General features: G+C 53.8%; 4 protein-coding genes across 4 annotated transcripts; 2 read left to right on the forward strand and 2 right to left on the reverse strand.

Moving 5' to 3' along the window:
• Nucleotides 1–436: 436 nt before the first annotated feature.
• HD553DRAFT_345680 (uncharacterized protein) lies at nt 437–3,089 on the forward strand (the record flags this gene model as incomplete). Its single annotated transcript, XM_046183113.1, has 10 exons — nt 437–671; nt 738–842; nt 1,240–1,362; nt 1,443–1,640; nt 1,732–2,385; nt 2,465–2,520; nt 2,595–2,668; nt 2,769–2,855; nt 2,924–2,981; nt 3,054–3,089. 10 exons carry the CDS (start codon nt 437–439, stop codon nt 3,087–3,089), a joined length of 1,626 nt encoding a protein of 541 aa, XP_046033376.1.
• Nucleotides 3,090–3,555: 466 nt separating this feature from the next.
• Nucleotides 3,556–6,390, reverse strand: HD553DRAFT_135128 (putative RNA lariat debranching enzyme). Its single transcript, XM_046176619.1, has 10 exons — nt 6,281–6,390; nt 6,134–6,197; nt 5,946–6,062; nt 5,676–5,833; nt 5,451–5,572; nt 5,000–5,250; nt 4,424–4,917; nt 4,235–4,346; nt 3,739–4,150; nt 3,556–3,677 (listed from the first exon to the last, which is right to left on the reverse strand). The coding sequence occupies exons 2-10, from the start codon at nt 6,137–6,139 to the stop codon at nt 3,589–3,591; spliced, it is 1,761 nt and encodes a 586-aa protein (XP_046033377.1). The 5' UTR covers nt 6,140–6,197; nt 6,281–6,390; the 3' UTR covers nt 3,556–3,588.
• A 534-nt stretch (nt 6,391–6,924) lies between these two features.
• HD553DRAFT_289204 (Mdm33 family-domain-containing protein) lies at nt 6,925–8,988 on the forward strand. Its single transcript, XM_046178316.1, has 3 exons — nt 6,925–6,999; nt 7,076–7,997; nt 8,078–8,988. The coding sequence occupies exons 2-3, from the start codon at nt 7,193–7,195 to the stop codon at nt 8,923–8,925; spliced, it is 1,653 nt and encodes a 550-aa protein (XP_046033378.1). The 5' UTR covers nt 6,925–6,999; nt 7,076–7,192; the 3' UTR covers nt 8,926–8,988.
• Nucleotides 8,989–9,236: 248 nt separating this feature from the next.
• Nucleotides 9,237–13,253, reverse strand: HD553DRAFT_135140 (OPT oligopeptide transporter protein-domain-containing protein). The gene is made up of 14 exons (XM_046176621.1): nt 12,839–13,253; nt 12,654–12,776; nt 12,242–12,593; nt 12,031–12,181; nt 11,877–11,973; nt 11,669–11,759; nt 11,385–11,597; nt 11,248–11,301; nt 11,073–11,175; nt 10,497–10,992; nt 10,356–10,433; nt 10,260–10,292; nt 9,903–10,100; nt 9,237–9,840 (listed from the first exon to the last, which is right to left on the reverse strand). Exons 1-14 carry the CDS (start codon nt 12,962–12,964, stop codon nt 9,346–9,348), a joined length of 2,610 nt encoding a protein of 869 aa, XP_046033379.1. The 5' UTR covers nt 12,965–13,253; the 3' UTR covers nt 9,237–9,345.
• Nucleotides 13,254–13,866: the final 613 nt, after the last annotated feature.

Consider the following 13,866-nt stretch of genomic DNA (forward strand, 5'->3'; position numbering starts at 1 on the left):
CCTCCCCTCGAAACACTTTCCCATTCCCCACCCCATGGCACATTCACTGATGGATCCACCTCCTCCGCCCCTATTCCCTCCCAGCCCTCAGCCCCATTCCCCAACGACCGACAGCACAGCACGGCAACACGCAACGAGCAACAGCAACCGCAGCCAGCACTCGCACCTCGCTCGTCGTCGTCCTCTCTCTTCCTGTCCTCCTCCTGCCTTCGACCAACCAGCATCCAACGATCCCGACCCCTTTCCCGCCTGGCCGCCTGGATCGTGTATTCTCTCTCTCTCAGCCAACGGGAAACATATAAATTCGGTTCAATCTGGTCTCGACGCTCGATCAAACAACTCTACTCTACTCTCTTCTTCTTCATCAATCGTCTTCATCTTGAACTTTCACCAACTTGAACACGAAAACAATACACCTTCGACGACAACAACAACCATGTTCGCCTACATCTCCACCTTCCTCTACTCCTTCCTCTACTCCTTGTCCACTTTCCTCTACCCCTTTTTCGACACCCTCTTCTTTGAATTGGGTCTCATCACTCTTGTCCTGCCATTCTTGGCTGACATTGACAGTATCTGTCATCATCTCCACCTCTTGTACGCCTTTATCACAGGATTTCCTGTGCATTTTTGGCTGTGGGTGGAGTCTATTGTTTGGAGAGAGCACTTTGGTGAGTCGACGCTCGATTCGACTCGACGCATTCCGCTGATCGACTCCTCGCTCGTCCTCGTCGCAGAGAACCAAAGGCTCCTCAAGGAGTGGTTCGAGGAACACCGAAAGTGTAATCCTTGGCCGCTGACCTGGTTGGAGATGCAGGACATGCGCTACCGGATGGAGAAGGGTGAGTACGGACTGGTTTGTTACGGGACTTTGATCCGAACTGATCATGGTCTTCGCTCGCCGTTCTCGACGTCGACATCTCCTATCACCGTCCTTTACCACTCCCCATCGTCATCGCTACCGATCTACAACATACGCATCATCAACATCATCTTTCCCCGCTCCATCAACATATCGTCGTCGGCGTCCCCGTTCACATCATCGTGGTGACCCCTATCTCTTCCATCGACCCGCATCGCCACGCATCGCCACGCACCGTCACCCATCGTCATTCATCGTCTCTACCATCGCCATCGCTCTTGTCCCTCATCGTCATCGACCATCACCGTCGCTCTCGACACCCGACGTCACTTGTCGTTACCCACCGTCATCGCTCATACCGTGTCGACCCATGACAGCCCGCAAGGCGAAACTCGAAGCGATCGAGAATGCTGAGGGCAGACGGCGCTGGGAAGCTGCCTGGCGACAAGCGAGGGATGAAGCAGCAGAAGCGCATCGGGAGCGTCGGGAGCAGCAGGAATGTCAGTCGATTCGGTCTTCTCGCCTAGTTGATCATGCACGTACTCATCCATCCTTTCTCGTCTCTTTCTACTCGACTCAGGGGAGCGCAAGCAGCGCCGCATCGAGGAGGAACGGGCTCAGGACCCGGAGTACGTCAAGTGGTTGGAGGAGGAGATGAAGGAGGTGGACAGGCTCACGCGGGTCTACTACGGTCTGGAGGCTCCCCGCATGGGAGGGATCGCGCCTGTCCCCGAGGCACCCGAGGAAGACGAGGAGAACGAGGAGAACGAGCAGCACTGTAAGTCGCGCGTCTTGTGTTTCATCGTTCGAAGACTCGTACCAGTCGAGCTCATCCCGTCGTCCTTTATGTTTCATGTTCCACCGTCTAGCCCCGCGCACGCTCGAGTTCCTCTACGGTGCCCCTCCTGTCCTCCCGGTCCCCGCCCTCGCCCTCGCCCCCGCCTTCGTCCCCCCTGTCCTCCCGGTCCCTCCCATCGTCGCCGCCCTCCCTCTCCCGGTCGCCACCGCCCCAGTCGTCGCCTACGACTTCGCGCCGGCCCCGGTCCCCGTCTTGGTCGCCCCCGCCCCTGCCCCCGCCCCAGCGCTCGTCGTACCGGCTTTCCACGTACCGGTCTTCGAATCGCCTGCCGCTGGATTCGTGCCTGCCGTCGTCACCGATGCCGACACCGACGCCCTCGCCGATCTCCTCGCGTCGACGTCGTATGAATACGGGTTTCAGGTCGCCTTCCCGCATGCGTACGTCTACGCTCGGCAGGTCAACGCTCGGTTGGCCATGGGTGGGTCCCTCTTCAGGGGACCGTCGGTAGGATCGGCTCCGGTCTTTGAGCGAGCGTACCCGCACACGTACGTCTACGCTCGGACCGACGGGGCTCGGCTGGTCCCTCGGATTCGTGCTCGCCCCCTGCACGAGTTCGAGTTGGCGCGAAGGGCAGACGAGGCGGAGGACGAACGCGTCGAGGCCGACGACCGGCAGTTCGACGACGAGTTCTTGGACCTGCTGGGCGGGGACGCCTACTACGTCCGTCCGCCGGGGACGCCCACCCCACTCCCGGGGGCGATGAGGCGGAGAAGGGAGGCTCGGCGGTTCCTGCCGTACGCTAGGGATGAAGCGTAAAGGGGGGGGGGAGGCGGAGAGGGCTTTGGGTTGGGCCCTAGAAGTGAGTTCGGTGCTTCACATGAAACGCGTTACTGCAGTATCAAAATCACTAACATCAGATTCGTTCTCATACAGGTCGCAGGGAGGCTTGGTGATAGCTGTCTACGTCACGAGGAAGGCGTAGAAAGTTTCGGAGTCGGGCTTAACAAGTAAGTTCAACGCTTCATCTGAAACGCGTTGCCTTTAGTATCACTAACAGAAAAACGTCTTCTTACAGGTCGTAGGGAGGCTCAGGAATAGCTGGCACAGCGCCAGGCTGCTGTCCAACGACAACAACAAAGACGACGACGCCGACATCAACGACGTCGCCGCCGTCCAGACCCCTGTTCCGATCGGGTACGTTACGCATCTGCCTCCTGCTCGTTCGCTCAACTTACGCATCGGCCTATCACCTCTGCTGTCAGCTTTGCGGCTTGTCCGTCGCGGGAAAGGCGTAGAGAGTTTCAGAGTCCGGCTTTACAAGTGAGTTCGACGCTTCACATGGAACCGCAATATCATCAGGATCACTGACGAATCGATCTCATCTTCACGCAGGTCATAGATGGGTTTCGTTTCGGGTCCGGGTCTTGAAGTTTCGATTGGGGATTTCGTCTTTACTCCGGGTTTTAGGGTTCGTTCTGGGTCTTGGCTTGAAAACAGGTTCGGTTGTCAGTAGGACGTCGTCCGAACACATCGAATCCGAGCGGCAAGATCGGTGAAACGAGGGCCGGTCCTCGTTTACGCAGAAGCCGATCTGCCCTCTTCATGGCGCTGTGATTGTAGGTCGAGGACGAGAGCTTGGGCATAGTAGGGCTGATCAAGTTGCGTCGAGCCTTCGTGCAGGCCATGCTAGTCGTCCGAACACCCCAAGCTCGAGCGGTAAGGTCGGTGAAACGAGGTCATCCTTGTTTACGCGGAAGCCGGCCTTTTCCCTCTCTTCCATTTACTTGTACGACGTGTTATACCTTGCCATTGTAGTCTTGTTCGTGATTTTATAGATGGTGCTCTTAATCAACTTGTCAAACGAGTTCGAGGCAATCTCTACACCGGTGATCAAGGGCACGTCATCACATGTTATGTTCGAGCTAGCTTATACACCGGTAGGCAAGGGATTGATACGGTTCGGAACGCCAAGCAGCTTGCACAACTCTTCCGTCTGCCTGTTCGTGAACCATTGACCTGATGCAAGGGAGAATTGGTCAGCCTGACCGTCCCCTCGCTATGAGAAAGAAGTGCTTACCAGGAAAGGCGGGACCGCAGAATTCGGCAGGAGCCGTTGGTTGAAAGACTTGTACACCCTCGACGTCGAGCGGTCCGAACGGTTTGACTCCCGGTGCGACCGACTCGTCCTGATATTCCTGCTTCTGCACCATCCCGTCGCCTCCCTGCTCCTCTACCCCCTGCGTGATCGGCGCGACTGCTTCGATTGCAGGTATGCCCACGTTTGTTGGCATCTCCCTCTTGACGACGTTCTCTTCGATCCATGTTCGTGCCGCCTCGATCAACTTCCTGCCTTCTTCGTGCGATGGGAGCGGGCGTTGATTCGGCGTCAAGCTCAACCACGGATGGAACGCTCGGGTGATGGCGAGCCATTCGGGATCGAATTGTAGGCGAGGCGGGGAATCGGACTCGGGTGTGGGAACTTCCATGAACTGGTGGAAGTCGAATCGGGAAAGAAATCAGCAACCGCCAGCGGTCATTGCCTGGGCAAGCAAGATTGCACGATTGCAACTGACCTGGATGAACTGTTTATGCGGACCACACTTGTCCAGAGCGAGGAATTTTGTTTCGATGTTCCCAGCTGCGTCTGTTCTTTCCGATGTGACCTGATCGTCGATCAAGGCCGGGCTGCAGTTCAGAAATGAACCCCTTTAGCATGCTTGCAGACGCGCTAGTTTTTCGCTGCTGTCCAGTAGACAACTCACCTGGTCTCTTCTAAAGCCTCCTTTATCCCTTCGTCATCCGCCTTGAGAGGTATTTCCGTATTTTTCGTAGTGGGATCCGATTCGATACGATCTACGCTCTCGAGCGGCGTAGCTTCAACGACTTCCGATGCTTTAGTGGGCGAGTCTTCCTCCTCCTCGTCCGAGTCGTCCATGTCCGCCATGACTATCTCATCCGGGTTGTTCGTCTTGGGAACCGGTTCATCCGCCTGATCGTCATCGCTGTCCATGTCGTCCATGACTATCTCGTCCGGATTACTAGCTTTGTTCGGAGTCGACTGATTTTGAACCTGGTTTTGTCGTTGCGATCCACTAGGCTGTCGATCGTTCAGCATGATCCGCTCGAGCTCTCGTAACTTTTCTAGAGGGATGACGGCGGAGAATTTGACGTGAAGATGGGCGGAGAACCAGTAAGACGGGTGTAGGGTTTGCAAGAGCTGGAGAAGGGGAGGCGATCCGAGCGTATTCGTGCGGACCTGCAGCATAAGGTGAGGTATAACAAGACAATAATTCGGTCAGTATCGATCTTTTCATTCCCTATGACGAGAGGAAACTCACTTCTTCTGTAAAGAACGTCTTCCTCCTTAATAACCCCTTTTCATCCCCGAATCGGGTGATCCCCACTGGCCAATCATGGCTCAAAAAGATGTCCACCTTCTCCGTTTCTTTATCCTCGCCTTTATCTACGCTAGAACCTGATGCCGATCCGGGCCGGGGTGTCAACTGGGACAATCGATGGATGTCGTATTTCCGGGTATGATAAGCCGATCGGACGGTCGAGCGGTCGTATGGGACTTTCTCGAAATGACCTGCAAGAAGAGGAAAATAGACGCAACGTCAGCTCAGGTGGAAACCAGAGGTCGATCGGAGAAGGTCACGGCGACTTTGTCGAAACTCTGCAACTTCAAACGACTTCCCGGCAGATGGCAGGTTTTCTGCCGGGAATCATTTCTTCCGGCGAATGCACCTTGCTCGAACCTCGACCGAATTCTAAGGAAAGGACACTGACCTTTATGATAATCATGCGACTTGTAAATCCCAGAGGCTCCGGAGATCCGGATACCGTTGACGATCACGCTACCGGCGTGTCCGAGGTAATAGATGTTGGGTGCGAGCCATCCGCCGTGGTACCTGCCAAATCGTCGTTTTCACAGATCCTGTCAGTTATGCGTTGCGTAGCAGAAAAACTCTAGCACGAGGAAGAGAAGAAGAGGAGAGGATACGATGGACTCACAGCTCCCACATATAACTCATACACTCATGATTCCCCCCAATGACAATCGTCAAACAAGGCGCCACCCGTTTCCCAGAATAGTATTCGTGGAAGGAACCCAGAGACCGGTATTTCGGGCTTATGGCGATCGAGTCGTAGTCGTGCGAGTTCCGGAGAGCCTGTTTCGGATCGGGTGGACGAGATGATCGAGGTCATAGGGTCAGCTGAGACTCGGGTAAACAGTACGGATGCAATCACGGCTATGGTTATGGAGGCGAAACCCTGGCTCACCTGGAAATCACCGCACAAGAGCAGAAGATCTACCTTGATCCCCTTCTCTCGTTCTGCTTTTTGGACCGTCGCGTAGATATCGTTCAGACATCCGTGAGAACAACCTTCTACGGCGATCTATGTTTTGGTTAGGCTTTGAGCTATCGCGGTTGCGTTTGAAGGGTTTGAGTTGACTTTGGGGGGCTTACATGCATGTTGGAAGTGGTTTTATGATATGATTTGGTGAAGACACTGTTCTGGTACTTCCAGGTGCTGCGACAGAAATGTCAATGAAGACGCGATAGATCAGCGACGGATCATTCTGATACTGTACTGGTATGGTCTCGCAGACTGACCTGTTACAATTCAGCTTCGATGTCGGACTTTACAGATCCAATCCTCCAATTGATATCTCCTTCTCTAAGGGTGTAACCTTGATGTTCCGGCAGGTCTCTCAGTGGTGTTTGCTACTCCGAAGGGATTCTCAGAGTTCTAGGAAACCTCGTGGTTGGCGACGTGTCCGAGATCCAACAATCCTCGTTGGTGTCGTTTGAACCGGTGGGGTCGAAGGTCTCTTTATGGATGGGATGATAGCCTAGTTCCTTGCCTTCCGACTTATATGAGCTGTAAGGATAGAGTCGGATGGTCAGTCGATCGGAGAACATACCCACATCGAGCGGACAATTCACCTCGTTGCGATATGTCTCGCCTTTTCTACCGATCGGGAATACCTAGAGCGTCCCGCTTTGGCTCAAACGACAGCCTGAATTCTCTAGATCCAGATAAACTATATCGATCGGTGGACAGCGTTGTAGATCTATCAAGCAGACCTCGATGTCGTCGGTCAAGACTTAGTAGAGAGCTCTTCCAAACTAAATTGCGTGTGCAGTTTAGTTGCTTCCGGATTTGGTTCCGGTCAAGTCCGACCTCCTAGCATTTGTGTAATCGTCAGTGACTTCATGTCGTCGATTCTGCTCTCAAATCGGACACAGCATATTCAGGATAGAGCTAGCAGAAGGTGCCAGCGTGCCAGTTGCCTGTCTCGGTAGAATTCTCGAGTAAGGTTTCAATCGGGGTGAGTTCACGAGGTATGCTCGGTCCGGTAGCGCCTCTTTAATGATCTTGTCGTTATGATATCGCAAACGTCTTAGTACGGACGCCTCATACACCAGACCAGCCTAGAAGCACTCTATTCTTTGCTCTCCATTCGATATTATCATCAAGAAGCGCATTCGAGCTGGATCTAGAGTGATTAGGACCACATCAACATGTTCAAATCCGTAACAATACGGAGCATCTCCCGAAAGAGGGACCTTCCGTCGGCATGGCTTCCGACGACCCAATATCGGCATCGTAATGCTCTTGACTTCGACCGTGTTCGGATGTTCAGCAATACTCCTGAACGAAGAGCTCAACCTGATACTCTGGACAAACATGACGAGGACGTACAGCGGATTCTCAGGGAGTACGGAGTCGACCCGGATGATGTAGGGGATGCCAAGCTGGAAGAGAAGAAGAAGAAGAAGAAGAGGGAGAGGAAGGTCGAGGATTTCGAGGCTTGGAAAGAGTGGGATGGGATGGTAGATCGGAAAGAGGAGAAGAGGTTGGAGGGCGTGGTAGGACCTGGAGTAGATACGGGGATGGGCGGCAAGATTGGACAAGATGGTACAGGAAAGGAAGAGGGTACTTCCGGCCCGTCCACAACGTCAACATCGAATTTGACAACAAGCTCCGGCTCGGCACCGCTGCTCATAAGGCCATTACCTACAAGTCCCACTTCAAACGCCACCTCATCCTCATCCTCATCCTCTTCCACTGCTGGTCTCACTCGCCCGCAAGCCGAAAAACTCCAAGCCCGTCTGAACGACCATATCAAGACCCTTCGAACGGAAGCCGATGCTCTGCGCAAGACCTTGTCTGTCCGGACAGAAGTCTTGCGACAGAGAGCTTCTGAGCGGGCTAAAGCTTTGGAACAGGAGGCGAGGGTGCAGTTTGGGTTGTTGGGAGGACGGGTTAATGAGTTGACGGGGTATAATGAAGTTGAGAGGTTGAAGCGGGAGGTTACGGAACGAGGTGAGCACGAGAAAGTGTTTCCTCTCAACGAGCGATCTAGTGTCTTGGCTTATGCTTCTGCTGCTTGTTTGACCTGATAGAGGACGATATTTCGAGGCTGAGGACGATAGCGCGGGAAGCCAAGCTGGCCTACGATGAAGCCGTCAACACCCGGACGGAATCTCAACGAGAAGTCAACTCGCTGCTCGAGCGTAAACACGCTTGGAGCGATTCGGACGTGATCAAGTTCACCTCGCTCGTCCGGGCCGACCACCTTTCCAACGCCAGTGTGCAGACGACCAAGACCGCTCTGGTCCAAGCCGAGGCGGATGTGGAAAAGGCTTTTGATGGGTTGATGAAATCGATCTTGCATCGGTACCACGAGGAACAGGTCTGGAGCGACAAGATCCGGAGCGTGAGCACGTATGGGAGCTTGATCGTGCTCGTCGTGAACCTGGTGGTCTTTTTGGGAGCGATCGCCGTCGTCGAACCGTGGAAACGCAGGAGACTGGTGAAAGGGCTGGAGGAGAGGGTCAAGGGGATGATGGAAACGGTCGAGGGCAAGGTGGAACACGAGATGGGCGCTGTCAAAGAGATGTTGCATGGGGTGCATACGGCTCTGGCGGCCTTGTCGACAGGTGACGGAGGACAGATGAGCGAAGCGTTGGCTATTCCAGCAGCCCAGCTTGCAGACACGGAAATTGTCGAGACTGAGGCCCCAGGCCAGAACCTCCGCGAAGCAAACCTGGCTCTTGACGTACCGGAAACAGCCGGTATCGTACCAAGATCGTTCGTCTATACCATCTCCGAACAGGTCGCTCGAGTCTCTCCTCGGTCCAGCGACTACTTACTACATTTGGATCATCGAAAGATCGAGACAGCGGTCGTTGGGACGGCGGGGATCTTGTTGGGCGCGGGATGCATGGGGTTGATAGCATGGTTACGTTGAGCATCATCTTGTACAAATGGAGTATAACGCATGGATATGCAAGCTAGATACGGACGTGTTCATTCTTCTCAGCGCAAAGGCGACTGCGTAAGGGTATCAGCCTTTTTCTACGTGTGAAGAAGGTGTGATTCGCGATCGCGGCTCTTTGATCGCGGTGTGAAGTTGCGTAGATTGATGAACGTATACGCGGGGTGCGATGCATCAGAACCCTTGTCCAAGATCGCCTGTGGACACCGATCCGAGATACTCGCTCAAAAATATAATAATAACCATAACCACGTCAATCAGACTTGATAGCGCATTGCACCGATATAGCGCATTGCACCGATATACAATAATCTTTCCGAATCTAATTTCTGGTCTGTCCACGATCTTCCAGCAAAACGTGATCTTATACCTCCACTCGGCCCGCTCGAACGCTCAACCGGGGAACTCGCCAGGAGCAGGTCCGAATCCCAACTTCGGGTCGACCGTAAACCTCCTGCAAGCCTTTGCCTCGCATCCGGTATCAGCGGCATTGCCCCACCATTCCGGGAACTCGGCGCCGGGGAACTGCAGCGCGAAGAAGATTAAGACACCCGACAAGGCGATAGCCGAGGAGAGGGCGGCCGAGATGGTGTAGTTGTACTTGGACCAAAGAGGGAGGTATCGTTTCTTGAGGTATACCATCGACAGGATCGACCAAGGTAGCGCGGGTAGGGTATAAGCCAGGTTGTATGGGGCCCATGCGATACCTCCGGCGATGAGCGGAATAGGGTGGACCTGGCGGAGCCAACTCTGTCTTGGGAACCGTTTCATGGCGAAATAAAAGATGATGGGAATGACGAAGCCGACAGGGAAGCCAATGAGCAGCTCAGTGTATTGTCCGCCGGGTCCGAACATCTTGTGGGGGCCAAGGGTTCCCCAGAAAACGGCCTATGGATGAAACGAAGCTTGAGAATTGGTCGGCAGAGATTCCCCGGATAACATGTACTCACCGCCGTGAAGAAAGTGTTGATTCCAGGGCAAGTGAACCGAAATGGCGCATCCGGGGTGCAAACATCCTTGAGACCGATCTGGAAGTTCAGGATGGCGGTGCAGACAAAGGTCGAAACGAGTGTGGCTGCAATTTGCATGCAGAACGTGTGCCTTGGGTTGATCTTCACGTAGTGCGCCAACTTGAGATCCTTGGAGAACTGGGGAAACGGATGGTTATATGGTTAGTGACCGCGATGGCGTTTTCTTCCGACGAGAGGACGTAAGCGCGACGCCGAAGACAACGACTACGACGTCGATGACCCGTGCCCTCTCCCACCGCCCCCAAAGCCAAATGCAAAGCGTTCAAAGCCACTCACAGCTAATGCATGGGCGCACGTCACGTATCCAAACTGGAATTTGTTGAACGCAGATGAACACGAGAGCTCTTCAACCTTGCTGAACGATCCACTCACCGACTTGAAGTAATTCATCGCGAGGGCATTCCCGGCGACCCAAGCTCCTCCAATAAATTCCGCAATGACGTTGAGAGTCTGTGGGGCATTTTTTATCATCTATAAGCAATTCGATCGACTTCGGCCGTCCAGAACACTCACCACTTCGAGTCCAGTAATCGACGCGATGATACCAACAGGAACCACAGCGACCGCGCATAGGATGATTCCGTAGATGACGACCGCTGGGGTAGTGTACGTTTCCCAAGCGGCGATGCCGGCGATACCACAACCTGCCGCCACACAGAGGACCCCCAAGTATACCCATTCAGAGACCTCGGGATAGGCTTGCATCAACTTGTTGTGAACGTCTTTGTAGCCGAGAGCCTTCTTCCTCCTGAACACATTGCTGAAGCCCATGGCAATCTCGTGCCGGTGGTAGAGGAAGGCGTACGAAACCACGGCAGAGTAGATTGCAAAGAACCAAAAGTAGACCGTGACGTTTCCGGCCGCCATGTACGCTTGAGAATAGTCCATGTATTCCTGCTTGGCAAAGTGACCCTGCGAGTCGATAGCCCTGGAGACGTTGTATAGCCCTCCGTAACGGTCAAAGGTGCGATTGCTGTTGATTGGAAGATAGCTGGTATGATATGCGTTGCTGTCAGTGATGTTTGCACGTAGACGGAACATTTTGTTAGCGATTTGCTAGGCGCGCGTTCCGTCCGGGCGCGGACGTACCTGTAATAAATGGCGAGGATCATGAACATGGTGCATAGCATCCCCACGCAAGAGTTGATGATGTTGAATGCCGGCAAGACCAAAGGATCGCCCATAAACGTCACTTTTGAGGAAAAAACCGATAAGATCAGTGATCGCGATCGCGCTTTCTTCCGGCGAAACACCCTTCACGCACCGATGTTCCAGTCGAAAGTAGGCCAGGGGGACAGACCTAGTCCGTTAGAAAATCCTGTACAGTGAGGGTCGAGCCCAGACGGAACACGTTTGTTAGTGATTTGCTAGGGCGCGCGTTCCATGTGGGCGCGACCCTACCTGTAATATTGTTGTAAACGGAATTCGTCGGGGCGATCCAGGACATAAAGTTGAAAGCGGACAGGGCAGTAAACATGTAGTTGGGCAGGAAGAAGTAAACGAACATGCCCGAAAAGAAGAGCACGAATGCTCTCATTCGAGAGGCTTTGAACAAGGTGTTGAAAGGACCTCTAGTCGTCGTGTTCTCGGTTCCCGAGTGCAACGCCTCGTTCACTAGTTTCGCAGAATGAAGGACGAATGAATTCGAATGAGACGTCGACTTGGCGCGCGCACGGCGGACTCACGCGCAATGGTGACGAGCGAGGTCGGCCAGACGGCATAGGACGGGTAGACCAAGAACCTCCTAGTCAATCCAGCCATCCCGTAGCCCACGAACTGAGAAAAGACAGAGCAGTCAGCGGGCGAACTGACGCAGGTATTCATGGCAAGGAGAGCAGGCCTCGAAAAGGCGCGCGTGTGGCCAAAACAAAAATTGAGAGACATAGGACTCACGTTTGTTCCGAGACCTACTAGGATCTGATAGGAGAATTGCTTGGCATACGCTTGGTTGTAGTATTGAGGGAGGGCCTGAGACCATATGATGTTGTCGCTGAGGAAGGATGTTTCAGCGCTTGGATGCAACTTGCATGGGAACGTCTCGACGCACGTATAAGGGGTAGAGAACCCTACATTCGCCCCAATGGTGATTAACATGTGTTCCTTCCGGTTGAATGGACCAGGGTTGAGCGACATTTCCGTGCCAAAGAACCTGAAGCGCCAGTCAGGAACCCATCTTTCCCACAATTTCCCCAATGGAACTGCCCTCGCAAGACTAAATCAGCGACACTATATCTAGGCGATATTGGAATTGAACCTACAGGACAGAAGCTGAGCCACGTTACTTGCGACCGTAATCGAGGGTTGTCGAACCGAGAAGAGCTGGTTGATGACGGCTCCGGCGGCCACGAAGAGCATAGAAATAGTCCAAGCCCTGATGGTCGACGAAGGCATCGCCGGGTCATCCTTGTTCGGGACGACAGCTCTGACCTCCGCATAGGGGCTATGGTTGACGATCAAGGCAGCTTCGATGAACATCAAGCGCGTCAAGGTCTCGTAGGCTTCCGCATCCTCCTGCGCTTCTTCGTCGTAGAGGAACTTTTGCGCTTGTCGAATGACCAGGAGTGGGAACCCAGGATCGTGTTCGTGTACCTTGAGAGCATCCGTCAAGATCTGTTGATACATAGAGGTCAATAGGGGCATCGTCTGTTGACCAAGGTTCGAAACACTCACCGTCCTGACTTCCTCCAAGGTCAATGTCTTAGCATATTCTTCCGCCTCTTCAAGGTCTTGGGGCGTCGTGCGCGAGAGTAAACCTCCAGGAGTATCGTCGAGATAACCGAGTTCATTCGGAGACTGTCAAACAGAAAGAAATCAGCTGTGTCTTATGAGATCCATCAGGTGCGCTCCGAACTTACTACCGGAACGATCTCCTCCTTGGTGAAATCCTTCTTCTCCTCCATCAAGGTGTCCTCGAATGGGGTAGTATAAGGTTGAATGGCGACAGGTAGGTCGCCTTTCGCATCGTTGCTGAGCGCTGCCATGGTAAGATTGCTCGTAGTCGGTTGAAACAATCACGAGGCTTGCTCTGAAACGGCTTTTCTCGACGTCAGTTGCCTCTTGGAGACTCGTGTGTCCCCCTGCATATATAGCATCAGCTGCATAGCATTGGAGCTGGTGTTATCGATCGTTCCCGAGGGCGCCCCGGTAGGAGCTCGTCACACAACCAGACCTCAAGTCTGAGGATTACTGCCTCGGACGGTTTCGTCCGATGTCGCTATCAATCAGGTCTATCGCGACATCCGGAAGGTGGCGTGCGCCTGCACACTCGAAGTCGGTCGCAATCGGCTTCAGATATCGCGCAGGAGCTAACTTAGTCGAATCCAAAGAACGAGCGTGCCTGACACGCCAAGACCAACGGGTCGAACAACTACCGCATGGGCGCGAAAGAATTGGCCGACCGACATCGCAGATCACTCTGTCGCACTCGATGACGTCCAAAGGACCGACACGGACCTCGCAAAGTGACCATGCGGTCCTTCGATTCTGCCTATAAATACCAGAACGCAGTCCGGATTCCTGAATAACCGGTTATCGGACTATCGATAACGTTATAAAATGAATGCAGATAGTTCCTGTAAACGAGTACCTGTATGATGACGCTGTTGACGGCCTCCGTCTTTCACGGCGGCCGTCACCTATCTTGATTTTCCGCAGCCAGTTCTCCCTATCGTCATCAAGAACAAATCAAGGTCGCGCAAGACCGATGGTTGCGCCCATGTGTGCGCAAGCGGTATCTGAAACGATATACATCCCGTGTTCCTGGTCATTGATCGTTGAACGGAACAAAGGAGATATTCTTCGGGCATATACGCCTTTGCAAGAGAATTGTCCGAGCGTCGCAGCCTCGCCGATACCCTGTGATCCCGGTGGGGCCGACAATCAT

The sequence above is a fragment of the Filobasidium floriforme genome, assembly GCF_021052385.1.
Source record: "Filobasidium floriforme strain CBS 6241 chromosome Unknown HD553scaffold_25, whole genome shotgun sequence".
Classification (NCBI taxonomy): Eukaryota; Fungi; Basidiomycota; class Tremellomycetes; order Filobasidiales; family Filobasidiaceae; genus Filobasidium; species Filobasidium floriforme.

Excerpts from the sequence above, each read along its gene's own strand:
- HD553DRAFT_289204 (XM_046178316.1), top strand. The coding sequence starts at position 7,193 with ATGTTCAAATCCGTAACAATACGGAGCATCTCCCGAAAGAGGGACCTT. Across the intron at positions 7,998-8,077 it reads GCGGGAGGTTACGGAACGAG|AGGACGATATTTCGAGGCTG; the intron begins GTGAGCACGAGA and ends TTGACCTGATAG.
- HD553DRAFT_135140 (XM_046176621.1), bottom strand. The coding sequence starts at position 12,964 with ATGGCAGCGCTCAGCAACGATGCGAAAGGCGACCTACCTGTCGCCATT. Across the intron at positions 12,594-12,653 it reads CCTTGGAGGAAGTCAGGACG|ATCTTGACGGATGCTCTCAA; the intron begins GTGAGTGTTTCG and ends ATGTATCAACAG. Across the intron at positions 11,974-12,030 it reads GGGTTCTCTACCCCTTATAC|CGACAACATCATATGGTCTC; the intron begins GTGCGTCGAGAC and ends ATCCTTCCTCAG.
- HD553DRAFT_135128 (XM_046176619.1), bottom strand. Across the intron at positions 4,918-4,999 it reads AGACGTTCTTTACAGAAGAA|GTCCGCACGAATACGCTCGG; the intron begins GTGAGTTTCCTC and ends CTTATGCTGCAG. Across the intron at positions 4,151-4,234 it reads CGCATAAACAGTTCATCCAG|TTCATGGAAGTTCCCACACC; the intron begins GTCAGTTGCAAT and ends GACTTCCACCAG.